The sequence below is a fragment of the Castor canadensis genome, chromosome 19 (genome assembly GCF_047511655.1).
Source record: "Castor canadensis chromosome 19, mCasCan1.hap1v2, whole genome shotgun sequence".
Taxonomy (NCBI): Eukaryota; Metazoa; Chordata; class Mammalia; order Rodentia; family Castoridae; genus Castor; species Castor canadensis.
Window position 1 is genome coordinate 35,083,697 of NC_133404.1, and position 26,818 is coordinate 35,110,514.

General features: G+C 36.5%; 1 protein-coding gene across 9 annotated transcripts in view; it reads right to left on the reverse strand.

The window, feature by feature from the left end:
• Positions 1–26,818, reverse strand: part of Mctp2 (multiple C2 and transmembrane domain containing 2) — a 238,429-nt gene that overhangs the window by 86,885 nt on the left and 124,726 nt on the right. For all 9 annotated transcript variants that reach the window (XR_012444033.1, XM_074061890.1, XM_074061885.1 and 6 more), the window contains 3 exons: positions 24,740–24,833; positions 10,869–10,971; positions 9,405–9,507 (listed from right to left, as the gene is read on the reverse strand). Coding sequence is in view for 8 of the 9 variants with exons in the window: in XM_074061890.1 (XP_073917991.1) it covers positions 9,405–9,507; positions 10,869–10,971; positions 24,740–24,833 (300 nt within the window). In the remaining variant the exon portion in view is untranslated. The remainder of the gene's footprint in view (positions 1–9,404; positions 9,508–10,868; positions 10,972–24,739; positions 24,834–26,818) is intronic.

Consider the following 26,818-nt stretch of genomic DNA (forward strand, 5'->3'; position numbering starts at 1 on the left):
CTCCAGGCTCATACTAAGTCACTTTTTCCAACAGTATTTCAGAATGCTCTTTTTCTACACTTGATAATGAATTTCTTCAAACTGTATTTGTTAATCTGATGCTTAAACGAATCGTTTAAATTGTTAAAAGAAAAGGGCCAGGTACAATGGTTCATGCCTGCAATCCCAGCTACTCAGGAGGCAGTTCAGGCAAAAAGTTAGTGAGACTTCAATCTCAATCAATAAGCAAGGCATGTTGGCACACACCGGCCATCTCAGCTACTCAGGATGTGTGAGCAGGAGGATTGTAATCTGAGGTTGTCACCAGGCAGCCTCATCATCTGAAAAATAACTAAAGTCAAAAAGGGCTGGGGGCTTGGCTCAAGTAGTAGAGTGCCTGTCTAGCAAGAGTGAGGCCCTGAGTTCAAACCCCAGTGCTATCAGAAAAGAACTGCTAAAATAAGGTGGATGAAGATGACACACATCATCACTCACTAAGTGCTCACGCTGTGCTAGGGACTGTTGTGACCTTCACATTACCAGTTTACTTAATCCTCACCACACTACCTCCAGGGCATGTATAATGACAATTATCTCATTCTGTCAACAAAGAAATGCAGATAAAGAGGTTAAGTTAATCGCACAGCCAATTTCGGTAGGAAGCCAGGAGACCAATCCAGGTGGTTTGGTTCCACCATCTGCATTCATAACCAGCATGGTCTTCACTTGATAAGTCATTAGACATTCGTACTCTTACTCACTGTTAGGACTTCTATGTCCTAGCTTTTCTGCTAGGTTGACTTGTCTTATCCTCAGTGATTAAAGAAAATGGATTCCTGAGTTGTATCCATTTGATTATAGGCTGTAAGTACTTGTTTTGTTTTATAACCAGTATATTCTTTTGCTTGTCATTTATAATGGTGATTTTGGAGGGGGCCATAGTGACGGGATAGTATTTTTTCTCTCACATCATTTCATTTTGCTTGCATTGGACTTTCTGCTATTTTCTTAGTTTGTCTTAAGAAATTTGTGTCAAACGTTTGATGTTTAATTCATCTTGAAATTGTTACTGTGTTTAGTGTAACATACTGGCACATTTTTCTCCTGGTGGATAAGCACCTCAGAACCTCTCAGTAAATAGGTCATCCTTTCCTTAATAATTTCATATTTCAAGTTTATAATACATCAAATGATCTTCTACTAGTTAAATCTTCTTCCAAGTCCTTCAGGACACTTCTCGACTTTCTTCACATAGAACTCAGACATTATCATTTTGGTTTTGTTTTCTGTTGGAGACTTTGATGTCATTTTTTACAATGTTTTCCTATTGAGTACAGTCATTGATCTTTCCTTAATACTTATCTTGCCAATCTTTTTGATTCTAATACATTATTTATTAACTTTGTTCATGGAAATGTGAAATTATCAAATCGAATATGCAAATAGTGTTTTTCTTAATTAAAATATGCATAATTTCTTTTTGTATATAGTTTTACATTGGCTGGATCTGACATAAAAGCTTTAATTTTCACTTGTTTATTCATAAATGTATAAACGCACTAAGTTCTCCACACACTCCTAATCAGAAGGCATTGGTTTTAAAGACTAAGAAAGAATATCCCTTCAGCATGAAAGAAGGTTCCTTCTTCCTTGGTGTTTCAGCAATGACCTTCAAGTTTGTGTGGCTTTGGACAGACATCATGCATCAAATTGGCAAAACACTCCTTGATTACTCATTTATTTCCTAATCAACATTTTTCATAATCAAGAATGGGCATAAAATTTTCCAAGTACCATTTTCACATGTAGATATATTATTAGGGAATTTTCTTCCCTCTGTATATATACTGATATAAATTTTACATTAAAGTTCTGTGTGTTGAGCCTTCCTGACATTCCAGGAGAGGAATTTCCTTTTTATTAAATTTGTGTTCATGATATGAGTTACTTTAGTCTCAAGGAATATAAATACATTTTCTTTTTTTATGTCTTAGTAAATTTAAATAATATTAGCATTACCTGTCTTTTTAGGGTTTGAGAAAAATAACAAGTTCATAAAACAATTTAGATGTGTACTTTTCTTATTTGGGGGAGAAGAGGATGCAGAGAGAAAAGAGTAGAATAATTTGAATTTTTTTCCTAATCTTTTCATAACTAATAATTTTTACTAATTAGTATATTCAATATCTGATACCCATGTTCCCCTAATTATTCTTTTTAAAGACAGTTTTCTTTGCTTTTTTCACACCTTCATTTCTCCAATTGTGGAGCAATACTATATTTATAGTGCACTTAGAAAGATTCAACATCTTTACAATATCCAAATTTTCCCAAGTATGTTTCCATAATGTTCAGATTTTATCTCACACTCCTCAGTAAAGTTTTATAGTGGTCTTCCCAGCAAACCTATATTTCTTGTTAACTGTTTCCTCATTCCTGATCCGTATATTCTTTTACCCTTTTCCATCAACCCTTAATGAAATGACTTACCCATTTCATTGAGTTTGGGGGAGGGAAATAATACATGGATTTACCACATCTACTGCTCACACATCTTCTACATTATTGCACTTTGGCTTTTATTTTTTCATTTTCATTTGTTGGCTTTTGTATTGTCTGCTGCTGTTGCAGCGCTGACATTGAACACAGGTCCTTGCACACTCTAGGCAAGCACTCTACCACTGAGCTACACTGCCAGCCCTGTATCCATGTTAGATCCTTGGGATTTTTTCCTACCAAGTACTTTGACACTTCTTTATTTTTGGTTATTAATCTCTATTTTATAGTAATGCAACCACAGTGCAATTTTTGCCCTTCTGAAACCTATTGAGGAATTTGTCTAACATGATCAATATTTGAACACATTAAATGGATATTTGAAAATATCTTCCATTTTTTCTATTGTGCATGCATTATGACAAGCTATTTATTCTGTAAACTTTGAACATGCCTAAAAGTAATCTAATAATTTGCTACATAAAAAAATTTGCTATATAAAAATTTGCTTTATATAAAAACATTTGTTATACATAAATTTGCTATGTACATGAATTTGCTATATAGAGAAATGTATAAGTAATATTTATAATAATCATAAATAAACATAATTTGGATTAAAACCTCATACCCCAAAATTTAGAAATTCAATGTCATACCAGGATCTTTGCTACTAATGGACACTTCTTGGAATTTGAATCTTAAAGTATTTGGGCCTCACATATTTTAAAAGCTGGATATATAATAAGAATTACCATTCTGTTATTCTAATTTTGCGATTTTGTATGTATTTTATATCTGAAAGAAAATGTCATTCACATACAGGATCAGGTTTGTTATAACCTTATTGATAATTCAGCCTCTTTACCCATAAAATGAGCTGATACATCATGTACTATGATTTATTTACTTTTACATGGTGCACTTTTGCTCATCTATTTTTGTATTACCATGTTTTAGATATCTCAAAGAAGAAGTCATTAGATTTTACTCTGACTCAGAGTAAGAGGCTTTTCCATTTAGTAGAAAAGTTTAATATATTCAACATTTACCATTATGTATAAGGTACTCAGCGATATACTGACCATCCTCTTGTTACAGAACATTAGCAGAATCCCCTAGGCTGGCTCTCTCTCTCTCTCTTTCTCTCTCTCTCTCCTATCCATACTACATACTATGAATAATAATTCCAGCCTGATAAATATGTTCTTTCCTAGGTCATAGAAATGATAGATAACTTTTCCTTATTTTTTCTCCTTTTATTGATTTCAGTGGATGTGCTGGACCAGGAGTAGGGGATGAGGTGTGTTCAACGTTTGCATTTAAAATGACCATTTTCACTCTGCATTGGGATTAAACTCTTGTCTTTTTTTTTTCTACTATCATTAGCAATATTAATTGTACAAAATGAAGGATTTTGACATTTTCATCCACACATATAATAAACTTTGTCTTATCTAATGTGTTCACAGGTGACACATCCCTGTCTCCTTTTCACCCACCCTCTACCATGGCTTGAAGTTGGCTCCCATGGGATTTTCTGACCAAATGAATGCCCTGAAAAAAATAAACCTTGGGTGTTGACCACCTCTAACTTTTTAAGTTGATGATGAATTCCCTTAATATAATGTTACATATCAATATTATTTACATTAATGGCTAAAATTTCAGCACTAATCTAAAAAACTATGAACCCATTACAATTTACAAAACTATCATAGGTAAAATGTGTGCAGATAAATATCTACTTGGAAATGCAAATGAAGATTTGTATAATACTTATTTGGGACAAAATTTGTCCATTAGAATTAAATGAAACCATTACTGGTGCAGTTACCTATGGTACATATGCATTCACTGAGAACACTGAGTGAGGCTCCATAAGGGAACCTTGGGGCTCCATGCTTCTGATGACGGGTTCCCTTGTCCATGTTGGTCTGACTTGCACAAAAAGATTCAAGTTACTTTAAAACAGCAGGTCCTCATAAAACTCCGGTGACTGTTTCTTTGGTTATTAGGAAATAACAATAAAAGTATGCTTTTATTTTTATTTTTTGATCTGACTTTCAGGAAAGTTAAGATTACTTAATTGAAGATAAAAATGTTTTTTAAAAAGAGCTACTGAGTCAGTTCATTTTTAAGAGACAGTGTCTATTGCTCAAAATATTTTTAAACACTGAAATGTGCTTACTGAGCAGAAGACGAGGAGAAATGTGAAAAGGAGCAAATATTAGAGGTCTTCAGACTATGATGTATTCTGATCTCAATATTTTATGTTCTTAATCATCAGTATTTGATTAAAGAGCTTTGCATATCCATAGAATCATTTTTAAATAACTATGTTTTCAAAAATTGAAGAAAAATAAAATATATGAGGCCATAACTCACTGAACTGAATTCTTTTAATTCTGATATCTATCTAAATGCACACAAATCTTGAATAATCCACCACTTCTTACAAATGTACTTATTTTAATATATGGATTATAAATGAGGCAATGGTCAGATAGTGTTTTTGCCCTAATTAAAAAGGTAGTGAATTTCAAACAGGCTCTTTACTCACCAGGCCTAAATGCACTTAATACATAAATGTTTTGATTGAGATTAAAAATTAAATTATCCTGTATGTGTTATATTTAGGCATTTGCAGTGTCTGCAACAGAGTACATTGAAGTTTAGCTTATGGCTTAAATAAAGAAAATGTATGATCACAAAATTATTCCCAGTTAGTTAGAAGAAAATTTTTAATTGTACATTAAACAATATTTTTTTTGTTTCTAAAGATAAAATATGTAATATTGAGAATGGTCTTTTACCCTATAGGGTAATAATGAAACATCAAAAAATCCACTTTTCTATTTCTTTCAAGTATTAAAACAAAGTTATAGAAATAGGTCCTTCTACTAAGAACTGCATTGTGCAGAAATCTAAGGGTTTTCCTTTATGCTTGATTCTGGGAATTTTAAACAATTCCTCTGGATTTGTGTCACAATGCAGTAAAAACTTTCTGGCTGAGCATGGTGGCACATACCTCTAATCTCTGCTATTCAGAGATTGGGAGGATTGCAATTTGAGGCCAGCCTGTGAGAAAAATTCATGAGACCACATCTCAATCCACAGAGCAGACATAGTAACGTGTGTTTGTAGTCCTAGCTAAGCGAGAGGCATAGGTAAGAGCATCACAGTCTGAACCACCCTGCATAAAATGTGAGATACTAACTCAAAAATAAGCACAAAAGGGCTGGGGGTGTAGTTCAAGTGGTAGAGCATCTGCCTAGCAAGCTAGCAAGTTCAATGCCTTGAGTTCAAACCTCAATATCACCAAAACAGTTATCTTTCTATTCAATTACTTTGATACCTGCATCCCAGGTCAAAACCCTTCAGTGATTCACTGCTACCAAACAAGCCTTGCCTTGCCTTTATCCTGTCTCAACCCTCCCTGAACTGCCTCACCCCTCCCCCTTATCTCCCTCTACCCTCAGGCACCTGAGCCCCCCTTGGTTCCCAGAACTTGCTCTCCCCTGTACCTCTGCTCACTGTTCATGCTTTGCCCTCTGCTTGGCAAAGCATGACCATAGTCCCCAGTCGCTATTCACCCTTTATTCCTTCCTGGCCAGTTCAAACTCCTACTTTTGAGGTCTTCAACTTAATCCATCCCCCACTCCCATTTTCTTGTCCCTTTCCTGTGGCACAGGAGTATGTCCCAATAATAAATACCACTTTCCCACTGTGCCCACCAGCATGGTGCCTGTGCAACACAGAATCATATTAATTCTTAATATGATTAATCATATCTTAATCATATTAACCTTAATATTGGTATGATAGTCACCTAGCAGGAGCTCACTGTGGCAGTTTACCATGCACCTGGTGCCTTAGTCTCTGACATGAATGGCTAACTTAATATCCTACTTCAGTTTTCAGCTACTGGATGTCTTAATGTGCTTCCATTTCCTAATCTGCAAATTGGCATAGGAAAGCAGACCATTAAGATGTCAGAGAACTAATGATTCAATGTATGTTAAGTGGACAGCACATATTCACTCAATAGATACAACCTAAAGAAAAACACGTACATCTAAACAAGCAGAGTTTAAAACCTACCTTCTAAACTACAGGTCAGAATTATTTGAGAAACAGAATGATCCATGAAAAAACTGACCATCTATAGTTTCCCAGTTATACTGATGGTCAGAACATTATAAAAATCATATTTATGTCTATCTGTGACATGGGGAATCAATTAATTGTGATAGCATGTGCTGCAGGTGGATCACCAAATGTCAGGAAGAGCACATTCAGGGCCACTGTAAGATGAGATCACTTTCCCAATTTATTGATCAAGGAATTAGAAATTAATCTGAATCAAATTGACCACATTGCACAGTACATGCTGAAGCATCCTATTAAGCACACAAGGTCAGAGCTCCAATATTCCTAAGGGAGATTTAGGCCAGATCTTTCTTTACAAGGTAGGATCTTGTTTGTGGATTTACCACCTCGCATTTACATTAGAAATGAACAAATAAGTAAAACAGACCAATCATTGTCTGGCTTGAAGAACCCTGCGGTTCCCCATCCCTCACTAAGAAAACGTTAAAGTCTTTGATTTGCTTTGGTCTTTACATTCTCCAAAGGTTCTCTTGTCCCATCCCATCTTATGTCCTTTCCTGTTCAGCATCCCCTGTTCTACACCTGACTCACTCCGTTCTGTCCACACTGTGCCTGGCAATTTCTGGAATCTGACAGTCTAGGTCCTGCTTCAGAGCCTTTGAATAGGAAGAGTCCCTACTCAGAAGTTCCCCCAGGTATCTGCATGGCTCTCTCTTTCATCTGTTTTGGATTTCATTCTAGTATCACCTTTTTCTGTGAACCCCTCATTGCCAAGCCAAGGAAAATTACACTACTCTCCCTTATCTTCCTGGTGCTCCTTCCACTACTTGTTTTTTCACCATCTAACACTGTATATACATTGTTTTTTTGTTTATATGTTTGTTTATGAATCATTGTCTTCTATATATCTTGTATAGGAGAAACATGATATAAGGTCCAATTGAGGAGGAAGCTACTCTGTGCTCATAATTACAGCATGGTCACCTAAAACAGTGCCTAGCACACAGTGACATTTAATCAATTATTTATCAAAGGAATGAATGAACAGATCATGGCAGCTTGTCACCAACCTGGAAAAAGTCAAAGTTAAGAGGTTGTGCTTGAACTAGGCCTTACCCAAAACATTTTACCTTATGTTTTGGAGAAATGTTTTGATAGATGCATTAGTTTCAGCTAGTGGTTCTTCATTGGGAATGTTTTTCCCCTTCCCTTAGGATGTTTGGCAGTGTCTATGGACATCTTTGATTATTGCAGCACTGGAAGGTGACAGGTGCCACCGATATTTAGTGTACAGAAATCAAGGAGCTGGCTGGACATTCTATAATGCTCAGAAAAGCCCCATAGAATTAAGAATGATCTTGGTTAGTGATATTGTCAGCAGTGTCAAAGTGGAGGAGCCCTAGTTTAGCTGATGGTAATCTAAGTCAATTGTTGGCACTGTAGAAAGACCAAGCACACACATTTTTGTAAACAAAATAGAGGGGAGTCTTTAAAAATAGAATCTATGTTCACCTAACAAGGAGTAAAATATGTTGAAAGATTTACCTATAAATCTGAGAGGAGAAATGAAAGAAAGAGAGAGAGAGAGAGAGAAGAAAGAGAGAGAGAGAGAAGGAAACAATTGTAAAAGAGAGTTTGGGGTTCTAATCCCTTTAGACCGCTATAAAAGTGTGCCCCATATTCATGTAACATGTATTCTTCCAGGAATAACTGACAGTTCTAATAAAAAAGGAGGAAATCCCAAGTTACCATCTCTTCTCCGTAAGCCCTGCAGCCTACCGTCTATGGATCTGAGCATTTGGCATGAGCCAGCTGTACCAGGGAGCAGATGCTCTATGCAAGCTCTTGGAGTAACATCAGGGATATGAGAACTTGGGGAGAAATTACCAAGTGATCAAAAACAGATGAAGAGATATTAAGAGGTATGGCATTCCCCTTTCTATAAACATTGTGCGAGCTAGACTAATCTCATGGTTAAGTTACAAAATGCTCCATCCACGAAAATGCACAAATAGCTTTGGAAAAGTGAGTCTTTGGGAAGAAATAATGTCTCATTGGCTGATGAAGACATAATGACTCTACCACAAATTGTGGTAATGATTAGATAAAAAACTGAAATTCACTCCTCTAGAACAGTTCATCTGAAACACACTTTATTGTACAATTAAAAGGTGAATTCACTCTCTACCTTTCCCCCTTTGCCCCTGTAAAGGCAGTCTTAGATGTTTTCTCTGGTGCATTTGGTAAACTTTTTTTTTCATTCAGTTTTTCCTCTTAGCTGCCCCTAAGTATTCAACTGGATACCTGAAATACTTTTCCTTCTCCAAGAAAAGTCTCTGCTTTCTTGCACAAAGTATTTTGTGAGTCTGAAAGTAAACATGACTACTAAAAAGACAAATGGAACTTTTCAGAAAATGGTCTTTAGTAGAACTGAGAACAAATGTGCAGTTACCAACAATTAATCTCCAAAGAATTGTGCATTGAAGAGTTATAAAAATACATGTGTGTTTTTAATTAATACATGGAAAATCAGTCATAGATCTATATTTCTTGAAATGAAATGGAAACCACTATTCTAAGATGGAGTGAATTGAAAGACTTCTCAAAATGTTTGGGTTGGTTAAGTCAATATTGAACTAGCAGAAATGAATATATCTCTATTTCTGAAATACAAAGACAAGGAATAAACAGTAGTTTCTTGTCACCACTAGGAAATTTTTTTCTTCCAGACTAACAAAGATAAAGCAACTCTAGACCATAGAAACTTGTCAACTATAAAATGAGTCATAAATTGTTGATTAATGAAAGGAACTTACAGATAGCAAGGGAATGGCAACTTTTCCAAGAAAATCGGGCGGTTTATCTCCATCTTCATCAAATACTGTCACTTCTAAAACATCATGGATATCTTTAATGGGACTGAAACAAGAAATATCAAGTATTATACACAAAAACACACAAGTGAAATCTGTTCCATGAAGATCTGAAAACACTGTTTCACTAATTAAGTCTGTGTGTCCTCTGAGTATAAAACTACCATTTAATTAAATTCCAAAAATTAAATCAAACTGACTGTATTCCCAAACCTTCAATCATAGAAGATTCAGACATCCATAGGAAAAAAAGAAGTCAACTTTTTTTCCTGTGATATTTTCCATATATGCATGCACTCAAGAGTAGGACTATTAAAGACACAGGACAAGAAAAGAAAAGTAGAGAAAGAAAGAGGAGAATGAAAGGAAAATGATTTCAAAGTAGCTTCCAAATGAGAAGAGTAAAAATTACACTTTTTAAAAATTAAAGAAGAATTCTCCTTTGAAAAGGAAAAGTGGTAGGACTATCTTCCACAATAGACAGAAAGCTTACTGTTGTGGAAATTCAAAATACCCAACATTCCATGTGCAGTTAGAAACATTTTCTTTAGATTCACCTGAAGTCAGGTACCAGGGAGAATGAAAACTGGAGTCATGGTGACTGGTGACGTGTAGGACAATAAGAAACTCTTACATCTGACCCTTGGCACACTTGTTTATCAGGGTTGATTCACTTCTCCTAGATCCTTAGGAAATTCTACAAATACCCTCAACTCCACTTGAAATAAACGTAACTTTTTCACTTCTAAGCACAAACTGAGCATTTTATTCAGCCTCATGAGGGTGGTATACCATTGAGTCACCAAATTCAACAGGGCCCACACTGAAGATGGCCACATGCCTTGAAATCTAATGCAAACTACAAAACCTACATATTGCCATCCTCCTGAATGCTGAAGTATGACAAACTGCAGAGGACATGGTTGTGGTATGGGTTACTCAGATAAAGGAAAATACAAGGAGCCTTGGGGAGTCTCTAAGTATGTACAGATAATCTGTTAGAATACAAACCTTCATGTATTAAAATAATGTTACAACATATAAGTTCCTTGAATTTAAGGCAGATCTCCATTTGTAATTTCACTTAACCCAGGAATGAATTAATCCAGATATATGGAAGCCTCCATCTACCCACAGATTAATTTAGTCTCTAAAGTATCAACTTTACAAATGTCTCCTATAACACTCCCTTGCAGTTTCAAATGGTCTCTTCTATTACTAACACCACACTCTATAAAATGAAAGGATAAAAGGTTTTTGAAAGGAAAAAAAATAATAAAATTGACTCTGCACATAAAAATGGGAAGAAAGTTCCACTCAAGAGCCCAAGCCTGCCCAACACATCCCAGGAATAACTGCTGTCTAACTTAATATGGTTCCTCTGGATTCCAGGGCTAAAGCACTTACAATGTAAAAACTTTGTTCCACTCAGGGTTGAGGTTTTTGTAAATGGTATGTGTCTGTAGTCGGTCATTGCCTAACTCCAACAAGCAGAAAGGATCACTCTTTCCTGGAAAGAGAAGGTAGACACTGGTTAAAGACAAATGAATCTCCAAAAGAACAAGCAGAAAGGATCACTCTTTCCTGGAAAGAGAAGGTAGACACTGGTTAAAGACAAATGAATCTCCAAAAGAACAAAAACAAAGTGAACAAGAGTCAGGTGCTTTTAGGACAGTAAAATTGTGTTTGCTGGAAGAGGGAAGGCAGGATTTCTTTCCTAGACAGTCCTGTGGAAGATCGATATGAGAACTTGGGAGTTGGGCAGACCCTACAAAAGCTTATTGTTTAGCATCTTAAGGGATCCAAACTGAGGTGCAACCTGAGATGTAACTGTGAAAACCAATGAGTGCACAGGTCTCGGGGGAAGGGTATGAAATCACCATCATTAGGAAAACGCAAATCAAAGTCAAAAGGAGATACCATGTCACCCTAGGTAAAATGATGACTAAGAAAAAGGCAAAGAAAAAAAAAGTCACAAATACTGGTATGGATATGAAAAAGTAAAGATCTTATTCATTGTTGTTAGGAATGTAAATTAGTACAATTATGGAAAACAGCAAAACACTTCTTCAAAAAATTATGATCTAACTATCCCACTGTGAAATATATATCCAAAGGAAAAAAATCAGTATGTTGAAAAGATAGTTGCATACCGATGATTATTGCAGCACTATTCACAATAGCCAAAAAAATAGAAGCAACCTATGTGTCCATCACTGATGAGTGAATAAATAAAATGTGGTCCATACACATAGTGGAATACTATTCAGCCATAAATAAGAATGTAACACAGATGAGTCTGGAGGACATTATAATAAAAGAAATAAGCCAGTCACAGAAAAACAAATACCACATGACCTCATTCAAACACAGAATCAAAAGGAGTGGTTCCCATATAGAATCAAAAGGAGTCAAGAGTAGAAGAGTGGTGACAAGAGGCTGGAGAAGGAGGAAGGTGGGGTGAACTGGGAGAGACTGGCTGATCAGTACAAAGTTATGGGTGGATGGAAGGATTTATTTCTGCTGTTCTGCTGCACAGTAGGGTGATTAGTTAACAATATTGTATTGAATCTTTCAAAACTGCTAAAAGAATTTGGAAGTTCTCACCACAAAGAACTGATAGGTATGCTAAATTCCCTGTTTAATCATTACATAATATGTGCATGTATCAAAATATCATACTGTATTATGACACTATTATTTATATATTCATTAAAATTAACCAAAAATGAAGATCCTCTCTGCTCCCTTAGATTTTTTTAGGTCAATATGGATAATCACTCTTCTATAATTGGAAGCCTATGACAACTTATAGGCTTTCCTGTGACTGTTAGGGGGAGTGAAAAAAGTGTAAGAGTAGCTTTTTAGGAATTAACACTCTGGTCCAAGTAACTGGCCACAAGAACACATGATCCTGTATCCTCAGCATAGTCTGAGACCACATTTTTGGTGTCATGAAGCATATAGAAGTATAACTCATTAAAATATGATCAGAACATTTTTATTAACTTAAAAAAAAATCAATCCCTCAAGCCCTTCCCTTACTTCTCTTACCTCACTTCTTTTTCCAACTTATCTCCCATGGTCTCCAAAAAACACACACAAAAGTAAAAGAATCCAAAATCCAAAATCAGACTGAGCACTACTAAGTAAAAATTCTCTTCCTTTTTCCTGGGTTTGACAGAGTAACCGAGAATTTTAAGTGTCAAGGAAAGCATGAATTGCTTCATAATGAACATACCACGTTAACACATTGCCTGCCTCCACAGTACATAGGCACTTTGCAAAGCAGCCTGTACTCATTTAATTGGGGACACAAAGACAGATATGCTTCTTCAACAAATGCCAAGAGCCCAAAGCAGGGAGTGTCCAGGCATCTTGACCTACCATTCAGAACACTGAACCTGGAGACTTACTCTCATTTCCTGCTACATGAAATTTCCTTCCCAATAAACTTTGCTATAATTTTCACTACCAAAAAAAAAAAAACTATTGAACTTACATCTAATCCTCTTAGTAACCCACACTGCACAAGTTGAACATTTTTAGGCTCTGAAGGAAAGATTAAGGTGACCTAATGTGTGTAGGAGCCTGCATGAGGATGATACTCTAAACAGAGGAGATAAGCAGATGCATGGGTGAGGATCAGTCTTCAACAGGAGTTTGTCTTCCATGGACTTCTGGCCTGGACACTTAGATGCCTGGCCAATGCTCTTAAATCAATGCTATTAAGCCACTTCTAGCCAATGACCAAGCCATGGATGTAAGTGAGTGAGTTATGGTTCTCAACTGCAAACAATGAAAAGGATCCTTATCTTAATTGTGCAGAAAAGAAATTCATTAAAATAATATCAAATAGTTCTCAGGATTCCTATAAAAGCTAGAAAATAAGACACACAAAAAAATCTCTATGAGTTGAAGAATACACAGGCATGAAAAACTTGATCAATATTCCATCCCAGGAAAAGTCTAATCTGGCCTTGTCTTCCCCAGAACACTGGTCCTCCACAAGGCACATCTGACCCTAAATGCTCTAATGATGGCTGCTTTCTGCTATGAATTCTCCACATATGTTTCTCTGCTTCACCTGATATGGATTCATGACCTCCTATAAATCTCTTTGCTAGCCCATGTGGCAGGGCTCAGAAAAGGAGCGACTGGCTTTTGTGTTAGTCCTTTTCTGTAGAGAGAGTAGCCCTGACCTCCTTCCCCAAAACATGTAATGTGAGACTTCCCAAACATAGAAGGGATTTTCAATGCTGGACAATCAAATTCAAACTTGCACGAAAAGCCACCTGCCTCTGCATAGAGCTTTGCTTATTTAAAGACAGGTTACCATGGCGGTGTGTAGGGAGGGGAGCTGTGTTGGACAGGGAGGAGGAGCCTGTCAGTGCAGATCCACGCTCTTCCTCTCCTCCCACTGTGAATATGAAGTGAACACATGCTCAGGTACCACACATTCCACTCCTCAACCTGAGCTCAGACAGCTACTTAACCGTTTGTCAGACTATTAGTAGGTGTCAGCACTGGCCCTCCAGAGGCACCAATATGACATGCCATCATCACTTGCTCTGGGGATACCATCTGACACTTTTAATGAAAGCCCTGGGGTTGCTCCACAGCAGGACAGAGACGCAGCCCAGTCCTGCAGAGGCACAGGTGAGCTCGTGCTGTAGCTCCCGCTCTCCTGAGCAAGCTCAGGCTGAGTTGTCCCAGCTAATGAGGAACAGACTTCCTGCCAGAAACCAGGAACTTCAGTTATGTATCTCCAAGGAACACGCCGCACCAACTCTCCAAAGATAATTCAGTCAAAGCTCATTAAAATGCTGCATTTATTAATATTATGGTATAAACAGGCAGAGAGAAGGAAAGAAGAAACAAAGACACTAAAACGTTTATCAAGTAATTTATGTACTTTTTATGGATTGATTTCATTCTCTTAAAATGTTCAAGAGACATAGAGACTTGGAGTAAAATCTAAGGGGTGAATATTTTTATTTGGGACAACAATCTCCCATACTAAGTAGAATGTCCAAATGTTCCCCAATGATAGGAAGAGAAGAGTGCCAGGTAGACAGACACCCAGAGATCCAAGTATGCCCTTCTTCTCTTTGCTCCACCTATTTATTGTCAAAACATCTGTATGACCTCCTATGTGTTCAGACTCATGTTACATTGACATAGTTGCACCATTGATGGTTAAGATCAACAGTGCTCAATACTTCATTCTATTTTTCAACATCAGTTTAAAATGCATTTGTATTCCTTGAACAGTCTTTCTTTTATCTTTTTTTCTACATTTTATTAGCATTTTATCTTTTTTCTACATTTTATTTTATTTACATATTAATTGTACAATTAATTAATTAATGGGGAGGGTTGTTGAGATTTTCCACCCATGCATATAAGATACATAGGGCTTTTCATTTAAATAGTCTTCTCTGTGAAAGAAGTTGAATGATAAGTTGTAAACTTATTTTAGAGGTCATAGTATTTATTTGAAAGGCATTTATTGAGTATCCACTCTTCCCTGGCACTGAACAAGGCTTTGATGTACAAAGACCACCATGCAATTATCTGCAAAATCTCCCCGCATGGTCACTGCTATTCTGCAAGTAGTGTCATTTCAATGGACATTTGCCTCACACCCACTCCATAGCAGACTGGTCTCTCGCACCTCTGATCTCCAACTGTGCATTGTCTTTACACCTATCATATCATACAGTAGATTTCTCGTCTGTATTTAACCTGCACATCTCACTTAAGGGTTTGGAAGGAGCACATGTAACACATCGCGTCCTTACCATCCCAGGGAGAAGTATCGTGGCCCAGTGAGCCAGGGCTCCCAACCATGGCTGCTGAGATCATGCATGTCCCATGCCTTCCAACTTCCCTGGAGGAAACCACACTCTACTTTCTCTATGAATGCTCCAGCAGCTCCATGTGCCACTTTGCCGATGTGAAAATGAAAATTCAGAGAAACTTGACTTGATTGGAAAAGAAGATTTCATATTGGAGGTAATTTTTTTTCCAGTACTGAGGATTTTTTTAACTTAGGACCTCACTAGGCAAGTGCTGTACCATTTGTGCCATGCTTATAGCAACCCTCCTATCTATCTATCTATCTATCTATCTATCTATCTATCTATCTATCTATCTATATATATATATAAGTTGATTTTTTCTTTTAGGCAGAGTGCTTTTGCCTGGGCCAACTTCAAATTGAGGTCTTCCTACCTCCATCTCCAAGTAGCTGGGATTATAGTCGTACACCATCAAGTCTGGCTATGTTTTTAGAGAGGGTTCTCACTAACTTTTTTGCCCGAGCTGGCCTAGAATCCCAATGCTCCTATCTCTATCTCCAGAATAGCTGGCATCACAATGATGTGGAGATAAATTTTAAGCAAGGTTAAGAGTAGTATTTGGTTAACAGAACTGGATAAATTCCTCTTGAGAAGATGGGGACAGATCAGAGTCATGAATTTGTTAGGAAGATCTTCACACACACTCACACATACTCCACATACAATGGCTTGTCATACCTATGGGTTCCACCGAGTGTCGATAATACACTATGAAGTTTAACCTGAGATGGTTACAGCTGTATGGAGTATTTACAAATTGTTTTCCCCATCATTCCCTACACAATACAGACTAGCGACCATGTACATAGCAAGTACATTGTATAGGGCATTGGAAGTCCTCTACAGATGATTTAACGTATAGGAGAATGTGTGCAGGTTCTATGCAATTACTATGTGATTTTATACAAGGTATCTGAATATGCCCAGATTTTGGTATCTGGGGAGAAGTCCAAGAAACTAATTTCCTACAGGTACTGAGGGACAACTGTGTGAACAAAATGATTGACAGTCAGAAAATGTAAGACTGAGGTGAGCAGCTACGGAGTTTGGCTTAAAGGTCATGACCAGTGTTTTTCCCTTGACTTCATTTCAATTTATTCATTCACCATCAAGAAGACAGTATAAACTAGCGGCTCAATACAAGTGGCAAGGTTGTAAAAAAGGATTTCTGAAGTCAATAACTTCTGAAACTAAATATGGAATATCATAGCTCAGAGAGGCCAGAAGGAGGGGGAACAACAAAACCAAATCAGATTAAATTTCTAAAAACTCTGTGGTCATGCTTGGTTTCCAGCCATTTGTTTATAAACCTCACTATCAAATATGGAAGCCATTTCAATTCTTGTTTTTAGAAATTTGTGTTGTCAGCTTAAGCCATACAACCCATCTTGATTTAACCTCTACTCACCAATGTTTTAGTGGGATATGTGTCTCTCTGCCCAGCCCCTAAATTCATCAGGTTAGTCCCAATCCTCCTGGACACAGATGTACCAGGCTCACTTTTCTCCATAAGTAGCGTGGGGAATAGCTCCTTCCTACTGAATTCTTCTTATTGCTTTTCCTCCCAGGCCAAGATTAGATACAGACTCTTCATGCAACCTCCCCTAAAACCTCCAGGGAGTCCCTAGATTCCTGTGATAATTAGTTTAGGTTTATAATGCCTCCTGTATAATGTACCTGTTCATTTGTTCCACAGATTCCTAATGATCCCCACAATGTGGACATCTCTGTGCCCGGGGCTGAGAGGGATTTAAAAGAAAGGGGAATACTGATCTCTGTTCTTTCTGGATCTACATTTTCACATGTGCCCTGAGTTTCCAAGTAGGTCACAGGTTCCTTTAGGACAAAGTGTGGCTTGCTCAGTGTCACATAGGCAAAGACCTGCTCCCTCTGCTGTGACTCATCTAGGACAAAGGGAAGCCAGGTCCACATTAGAACTGTGAGGGCAGCAATGGCTGAGAAGGATTTCATTTTGCTGAAATGTTTATCAACTAAATTTCTACTATCTTAATATTCCAGGACAAACATAGAGCTAACTAGAATTAATGACATAAGACATTTTCCTTCTTCTAACTCTACTCCCTTGCCACTGTTCAAGTTCCAAAACTATCACCATTCACAGAACTTGCCTGACATTTACCCACGGCCATTCCCCCCTGCAAGATCCTTGCTCCCAACATCTGCCAGAATAAACTTTAAGAAGTTTATGTCAGATCATATCACTCCTCTCTTTAAATAGTTTCCAAGATTTATTTACTGGGCTCCTGAGTTCCTGCGTGATCCGGTCTACCCACAGTATCAACCTGCTCTCCATCAAAGTGCTGCCTTGCTCTTGGTTTTCCAGTCTATCTTGATTTTGTCCAACCCTTGGAACATGCTGTTCCTTCATTATAAAATGCTCTTCCTTCTTTCCTACCATGCTAACTAACTCATTCTTTTCCTTGACATCTCAGCTAACACAGACATGTCAGTCAGGCACTCTTTTGTGAATCTTAGCACTCTGTTCTTGACCTTAGCAAAGCAATTATAATTTGACAGTCATTGGTTTAATTAATACTCATGTCAGTGCAGAAACCAACTCCTACCCCCCACCATGCAACCTGGACCCACACAGGGTCTCACACAAAAGAAATATTTGCTGAAATAAATAAGGATGTTACAAAGAACACAACCACTAAGATCAAAGTGACCCTTGCTAATTAATTAAAATTAGAAATTAACTAAATTCATTTATTCTCATGGTGCCATTAACTTAAAAACAGCTAAAGCTTCTACATTCTCCCAAACTTTACATTGACAAGAGTCCATGTTCTTTGGCAGACAGTTAAAACAGACAGCCTGGCAAAGTCAGATTTATACAGTTTTTTAATGTGTTTTTCAAAAGTTCTCAATTTAAGCTTAGTTGTCCAGGAGGATCTCATGAAAATTAAAAGCATTCAATCACTACCAGTGAGATTTCTAGAAATTCCAATTATAGTCATCCCCTTGAAAACAGGACATCTTTAAGAGGAAAAGTATTGCTATGGATACAGCTTTCACAGACAGACAATGAAAATAAACCATAAAATGGACATGTGGTTTAAAATTCCCAGTGAACAATAACTACAGGACTATTCTTTTCTGACACATGTAGTCTTATATTTTTAAAAAAAAAATTCCAAAATAACAGCAACAACAAAACTCACAGCCAGTGCTATAATTTACAGAAATAACTCAAAAGTCATTCTTATAGCATATGACAGGAATATTTCTACTTTATATTGTGGGGTCTCAGTGCAGTATTTTAGCCAACAGTTTCTGAGAATAGCACTTTTATATGCAATAAAAATAGCTGATGAGCCCACAAAGGCATTTTATATTGATAAAACTATTGTCCAGATTATCAAAATGGAAGGTAATCATTAAACTCATTGAGCATGAGAAGTTTCCTACTATGAAGATTTTATTTTTCATTTCTAGCAGATAATAGAGACAAAAAGAAAATAATAAAGCATCTTAGAGTGGGAATTCTGGATTCCTAAAACTGGTTAAAGAACTTTTTAAAAAGTGATTAGCCGTACTTATAATTCCAACATTGTCTAAAATTAGCAAAATTATAAGCAATGTATTAATGACACAGGCTTTGAAATTCTCCATATACCAACTACATTCTAATAAAATAAATGCAATAAAGAATGGGGAAACACTTATTCAACATAAAATATATATTAGACATGTTCACTTTTGTTTAATTTAACCCTCAAAATACCCTGGAGGATGTGAAGGCTTAGAGTGGACTCAAGACTGACTGTGGTAGGACCAAGATTAACACATCCTTCTCTCCATCTCCTGTTGTATAATATATTGGGATTAAGATGAGGCAGGTGAAAAACAAGGGCTTTAATTTTCATCACCAATGAATAAATCATTTAACTGAACATGGATTTACTTGAGGAAGGAATTCTGGGCACACAGAATGTGCTCATGTACATAGGCCACAAAGAAAAAGCTTTACCAAAGTAATGGGAGCTTCATTCCGTGTGTGGGACATGCCAAGAGCTCCTCCTAATGGCATAGCCAAGGAATCAGCAAGCTGGAAAGCACTCTGTGAGCAAGGTTCTCTTGTACTTTAATGATATACACTACCCCCTACATCTGGAGTTCTGCGGCAGAGGAGGGAGAGTGAAGGGAAGGAAGACAGAGCCTTCCTTTTCAGACACTCAGCTCCCTACGGATGCATCTGTTCACTGAGTGTACTGCTATGTGTTAAAGATCACCAGACTTACCTCCAAGCTGACTTTCCCTAAATTGAGAGAAACTTAAAAAGCAGGTGGGGAAACTACACCAGGTTCCCTGGAAAGCAGTAGGGGGGTGCTTTGGAATTAAATGGATCTCTGTGGCCTGAATCTGGATCAAGCCTTAACATTTTTTTAATCAAATAAGGCTATCTCCTAATAACCTGCATTTCTTGTTAGAAAACATATTGTCTTTCTCATTTCTCTGATAGGTATTTTGAGATTATACTGATTTGGTTCTTTTTTCATTTATTAACATTGACAACAGAAAAGGTTCCCCATGACATCTTTATTGCCCATACTTCAGTAGGATCCAGTTATATTTGTGAACTTTTGGTGATCTGTGACTGGTTTTTATACACCAAAAAAAATTACCAAAAAATCTTAAGAATGAAATAAAAATCCTTGTGAGAAGTTTGAATAATGCTTGTGAGTAAAGAGATGTTATTTCCATTCATTTGCCCATGGCCTCCTCAGAACCCCCAGATTCTCATCAAGACATTGTGATTATTAGAGTGATAGGAACATGAAAAATGAAGATGACATGGTGCTGCAGAGAGTGCAGAGTGATGTCATTGCTATGCTGTGCTGTGATGTGTTGTTATATTACCTAATATCTCCCTACGCTGAGCTGGGTATGAAATGTTCTCCCTTTTGCTGGTCTTGATATAGAAAATTAAATATAGTGCCCCTAAGTTTTTCTCCTTTACATTATATCAGAACACTTAATGGGCAGATATTATCTTAGGAGCATTAACAGGGGGTAGTAGGAAAAAAGCAGAGGGAGAAAATAATAATCCATCTTGTCACTAGATGACTTTTTTGAGGAGGAAGACGCTCACACTCTGTAAGCATTGCTTCATATAACAAGAGAAAGTTTAAAGGGAAGGTAGATTTTTGAAACCACCTTTTGTTTCTAGGAGAGCAATGGAAGAACCATTGACTAGGTGTTGGATCTGGGTGTGCACATTATAAAAATGGTGTCAATGATGGTTTCAATACTGACATGCCAAACTAACTACATTTCACCAGCCACAACAAGGCTACCTGAGCAACTCCCACAAGCATGTCAAGATAGCTTCTTCTTCACTTCTGATTTTTCTCAAGTGTAAGACAAGTGTTTTCAATGTACAATTCTAATGGAAAAATACTTCAATTCTCTAATTTTTTACCTAATAACTCTTGTGCACTTTATTATCTTTTTATAGTTTATGGAATGAACTCTGCATTGTGTCTTGGCAGTATTAGTCAAGAATCTGGCATGCTTCTGGGTGAACAAGAATATACAGCACCTCTTTCTGTGGGGGCTTCCATTGTGGATAGGGAACTCAGCATACCATCCATTTTCCTTTCAGAACAAGATGTCGCTCTGTCTCTTTGAATCATTAGGGTGTGTGTTATTTATTTTTCTTAAAAAAAGCTGAGTTTGACATAGAGTGCAGTATGTGGGTCTCATCACATATTATACACAGCTATGTTCACCTTGAGTCTCAAAGCTAGTATATCATTTGTTTCATGAATCAAGGCTATGGCCCAGTTACTGTAAAAGTAATGACATCAGACTAGATACCCTACTACTTAAAGAGCTCAGGTTATGCTGGGCACAAGGAATTTGTTAGGCAAACTCTTTAATAAAAGTATTTGACAGGCTCTTTTATCAGAATAACTGTTTATGGCTATCTGTAGCTAATTTTCACACAGGCCTGAAAACATTACAATATCTTTCACCAATTTTAGAGAGATGGGCTCCAAGACAAAATAAGATAGATTACTTCAGATTCTATTTTTTTTTCTCTGAGATTGTCTCTCACACAGAATAGTCCATGATGGCATCAAACTCATGATCCCCTTGAGTCACCAGAATGCTGCTGGGATTACAGACACACACGACTCTCTCCAGCTTTGTTTTTCCCCTTTAAATCTTCTCTCTTATATATACAGAAATTTTAGAGTCTCTAAAAAATGCCAACATATATAGAAATTTGAATTTATTCATAAAATAGCACCAATCATACAAAACCAGTCTATTTTAAAAGAATGCATTAATTTAAAAAATAAATGAATTTTTATATATAACAGCCTTAAAGCCTTTCTCTTGTGTAAATATCTTAATATTGTGAATAGATGTAGACTTAGAGTGTATCTCTTATGACATTTAAAAAGGTATATACTAATTTTTGCCCTTCATATAAGAAAATATTTTTGTTTAACGAGATTTATTTTCATACTTATTCTTTATTCCAATATCCTAAAATACTAGCATAGTAAAAAGTGCTTACTTTTCATTTCTTCTTAAATGTCAGAGCATCAATAATAAGTAATATGGAATTTCCTAATTTGGTCACAGAAGCTTGAATGACCCATATTTTCTCATTCTAATTGTCACTTGCAAAGAAATAAATAGCTTTAAAATTAGAGAGCCAGTAGCCTCTTTTAGTAATGAGGCTCTGAACCCTGCAAACAGTAACTGTGACTTCTGCGTGGCCCCTGCCAAGACTTGTCCCCTCTGGCTTTTGCTTCATTGGGATTTCTAATCCTTCAGTTCTCATGATTATTTTGGTCTTATTGCTAAGAAACAGTAAACACAATAGATAGATTGATAGGTAGATGGACAGACAGGCAGACTGAAAGATGGTAGATAGATAAAGGTGGGAAGGATAGAAAGTTCCCCATTGCACCATTATTCTTTAGATTGTCCCTGGGCATACAAAGTGGATTTATCTTTTACATGAATTAATACTTCATTTCTGATCACTTATAATAGATGAATACTCATTTATAAAGTAAGTCTGACTGGAAAAAACTGGGTATAAGGTAAATACAGCTACTTATTTCTTAAATGTTCCTGGCACTGTTAGCAAGGGGGACCTCATCTGATCCATGATCAGAAGCTGGTGGTATTTTTAGTTGTTTCTTTGTTTTTTACCCTATATCTAGGGAATTGATAACAGCAATGCTTGAGCTCCTACTATATGTCATTATTTCTAGTCTCTTGGAAGTAGTAATTGCATCCGTATTGCCTCTTCATTATAACCTGTATCTCATTCTTACATTATACTGTATATGGTGGTACATGGATATAATCACAAGCACCAATGAGGCAGGGCAGAGATTCAAGATGCATCTGAGCTATAGTGTGAGACCCTGTCTCCAACAACAAGGAAGAGTGGGATTACAAACGTCTGGATTGGGTCTACCTCATTGTCCTAAAGCAGTGCCCCGGTTGGGAATACATTGGAGGATTTACACAGGAGCTTGAAAGCACACAAGGAACACAGATTGCAAAAATCTGATTCTAAAAGCAAAAACTGATATGGTCTAAACTCATATTTAGCTAATGACAAATCTCTGCCTCAATTCAGAATGATTATAGTTTTCTAATAAATAATAGAAGTAATAAAACAACAGGACATTTAGTCAGACCACAAGCTTTAGTTCATAGTTAACCACTGGATTTTCATCCTTTGAGACCTTCACCACTACAAAATTTCCTACTGAATACCTTAAATATAAAGAAAAGAACAAAATAACATTTTTCCCACATACCCAATTATTCTCCCTTAAAAAGGGTTATGCCCTATATTCTGGCATTTACCAAGATTCAATTTTTAGGTTCCTCTACTATTTACTTTATTTTGCTTAACAAAGCTTTCTTTAGAAAAGATACATTGGCCTGAAATAATTCATCAACACAAGTTTGGGGGCCCTAAGGAACAACAACTAATAGCATGGATGAAATAAAATAGATTGTAAAGAAGTCTTTCCGCATACAGATGTCACTGTAAACAAAACTTTACAAAATCTTTGAATGAATTATAATTAGTTGCTTGAGATCAAAAGACTGTAACTACAGAAGGAGGTTTTTTAAAAAAAATACTGCTGGAAGGCAAAAATAAGTTCTTGGGACTTACAACATTTCCTGAGAAACCAGCAAATATGGATTCAAAAAGAGTTCTATCTAAACATTTGGAAGGAAAAATAGTTTTCTCTGGAAAATTACTTGATAGCCTTCAATATGCTTTAGTGATGACAAACTCAAGAATGTCAAAGTCACATGTCAAATACTTGAATTGTCAGAGGCACATGTGAAATCCTGGATGTCTTTTTAAGCCATAAACAAAAAGGAGAATTACTTATATGAGATTATTTGCAAGGCATATGTGAATATTAGAAGTAGTCCTAGCATTTCATCTATAATCCTTAAAATTTATATCTTCCAGTTTGCCAAAAACCAAATATTTGGTTCTGCTCACTGCACCTGTACTTAGGAACAAACCACTTTACATAAGGTGATTGTGGTGTAGTCATTTCTATTGATTCATTGCTTGAAGCATGTTGAACTTCTCTTTTAAACTAAATTTATATTTTCCATAATGGCTGTATGTACAAAAAATTCACTTTTCCACGGTCTGAGCTTACTCTCAGAAGTTTAGTGGTTATACAAATAGTATCATTATTTCTCTATAAGAGGGATAAAAAGAGTAGACCATATTCTTAAAATATGAGGTACAAAAGCATCCAAGAGATAAATCGATAGAGCCATGCTGTGTAACACTTAGTTTTAACCAATTTACAGGGTAAACAGCATATGTCATGTAGATGTAAATTGTGACTATAAGAGAACCAGTTCAGCAACCAGTGAAGTTTTTGATCAGATGCTGGACTGTTGACACCTCTGCACAGGCCAGAGCATAAATTCCAAGCAGGTCTGCTCTGACCTCCATCTAAAAGTTCAAGCTCAGCAAGCAGCAAGAGAAACTTCCTAAACGACAATGTCAAGGACAAAGTTGCTCCAGGCCCAAACTCTGGGACCCAGTTACAGTGAGGTGCCAGCCAGATCTGCTTTGAAGCTCACAATGATGAGCCACACGCTCTGTCCTGTGAAGAGTGAACTGAACTCAGCACAGAGTGCCAAAGAGAACCAAAGCATAAAATTATTTTTAAAAATAACTGTGAAAAAGTACATGGTATAAAAACAATTCCCTGCATCTTTTCCCCCTCCTAGTACAGAACTTAAAGGCACATGATCAATGTTTACTTACTTCTACTCATAAGGAATTTGGTTTGGCCTTAAGATCACGTCAAAGCAGGAAGTAAATGACAATAGCAATAAAAATTAAACACTGGAAATATTCTGTACCTGAGAAATCTGCTGCTAAGAGATCTACCGCCTTCAAAACTTTCACCTGTAAAATGCCAATGTCCTTCATATCTTTCAGGGAGTTCTGGAAGCACTGATGGGAGAAAAGAAAGCCACAAGTAAGGACAGGTTTTTAATATACTCTCAATTCCATAAAGATGTGCGGGAAGTACATTCTAGATTTATCGTCCTCTTTCTTGTGAAATTCTTAGAAAAGATGCCAAAAATCCATCATGCCAGTCAACAGGACAGTTAGGCACTTACAGCAGCTAGATTAAAAGATAATTCACTGAGAATTAATTAACTACAACCTCAAAATAAACAAATTAGAAGCACATGCAATCTGCTTTTAACATCACCTCCTGGTGTTAGCATAGATAGCCCGCTGGGAAAACATGCAAATAGAATTACATTCCTTCTCTTTTTCTCTCACTTTTTCTCTGTAATGCAACTTTTAAGTGTTGCCCAAAGGGTGATACTATTCTGATCTAGTTAGGATAAACTTTATGGATACCAGAGGGCTAAACCTGGGCCCATCAGAGATATTTATTATCACTAGAAAGAGACCAGGGATAGAAATCCAGTGAGTTTTAGGTCTATGTTTCAGTCAGTTCATTAAATGAGAGACAGAACTTCTAGTATCACTCTAGATTCACATTTTCTCTAGTCTTTAGTTTGCATGCCCTCAAGTTATGAACTGGTCATTCTCAAACACCTATAGCATTACTTAGATGCTTAATAATTTGGCAATCTCATGCCCATAGAACACATTCACAGAAAAAGATGCTGCTTTGAAACCTTAAGATACATGGTTTCTGTCATTATTAAATAGCTTAAAGCCTGTGAGAAGCAGCCCCTAGGATTTTTGTTACCTGAGTATCTCAGGGTCAAATAGCAGAAGCTTAATCATTAAGATTGGTCTAATCTCATATGCATCATTCCTAAGAGCTTTTGCAAATTCTTTCTCCTCTTCATTTTCAACCTAAACCAATCAAATAGTTTTTAAGCTAGGAAGGAAACATTTGAAACAAAATGCTTTTTACAATTTAGAAGAAGAAATATTTTTTAAAAATACCTACTCCTACAACATACAAAAACAAATCCAGGGAGTTGTACATAGTTTTTGCCTTGTGACAGAGCATTCATTCCCTCTAACTTGCTGGTCAACTTGCTCCCTAAAGAAACACTTGGAATTTTGTATTTTCACCATAGCCTTTCAAAACCTTTTCAATTATTACTCCTCAAATCCCAAGGCATTATTCAAAGTAACCATTACCATGCTACTAATGTTACCTTAAAAATATAAAATATGACTCATGAATTTCATAAATTTTCCAATTCTATTCATTGGAAACCTTGGGGAATATAATTTTCACCTTCCAATTTTATTTGTTTAACTAAAGTCATCAAGAGAGTATCAATAGTGAATTCTGTCCAAACTTCTTTAGAGTACGTCAACCTGGCATGCACAATCCGCATTGACAATCAAGCATGTAGCTAGGTTTTGTAACACTGAAGCTAAAGAACTATTCAATTAATCAGTACACCTATACAGTGAGGATGTTCAGATGCTGAAGATTATGACAATACTGCCATTGAATAAGGATTCTTCTTGGCTTCATCTTCATGTCACTTTCTTAGAATGTGTCTTTCATGTATGGCAATATGGAAAAAATTTGATTTCCAAAAAATAAAAGAGACAAAAACTGAATGCAAGTTAAGGCACCTAGAAAATCAAAGTGCAAATAAATAAAGTGAAAAGGACATAGCCATCTGATTTTAAAATGCCTAGGTGCATTGTTCAACACATGGAAGCTACTTAGGGAAAATCACACACTGGTATTATTACCATCCATGTCATTCAAAACAAGCTCGCCATGCTTATTTCATGCTTTGCTAAGGTATGAGTATGTTCTCCCTTGATCCTAAAATTTCTTCCATCTATAAAGACCCAAAACTTAATGGTTGGTTTAAAAAGTTACTTTGTGAACTTCTGTTAAATTTTCTACTTATATACATAGATATGATAAAGAATAGTCTGCTTCATTCAGGATTTCACTATTCTCCAAGAGACTTCCT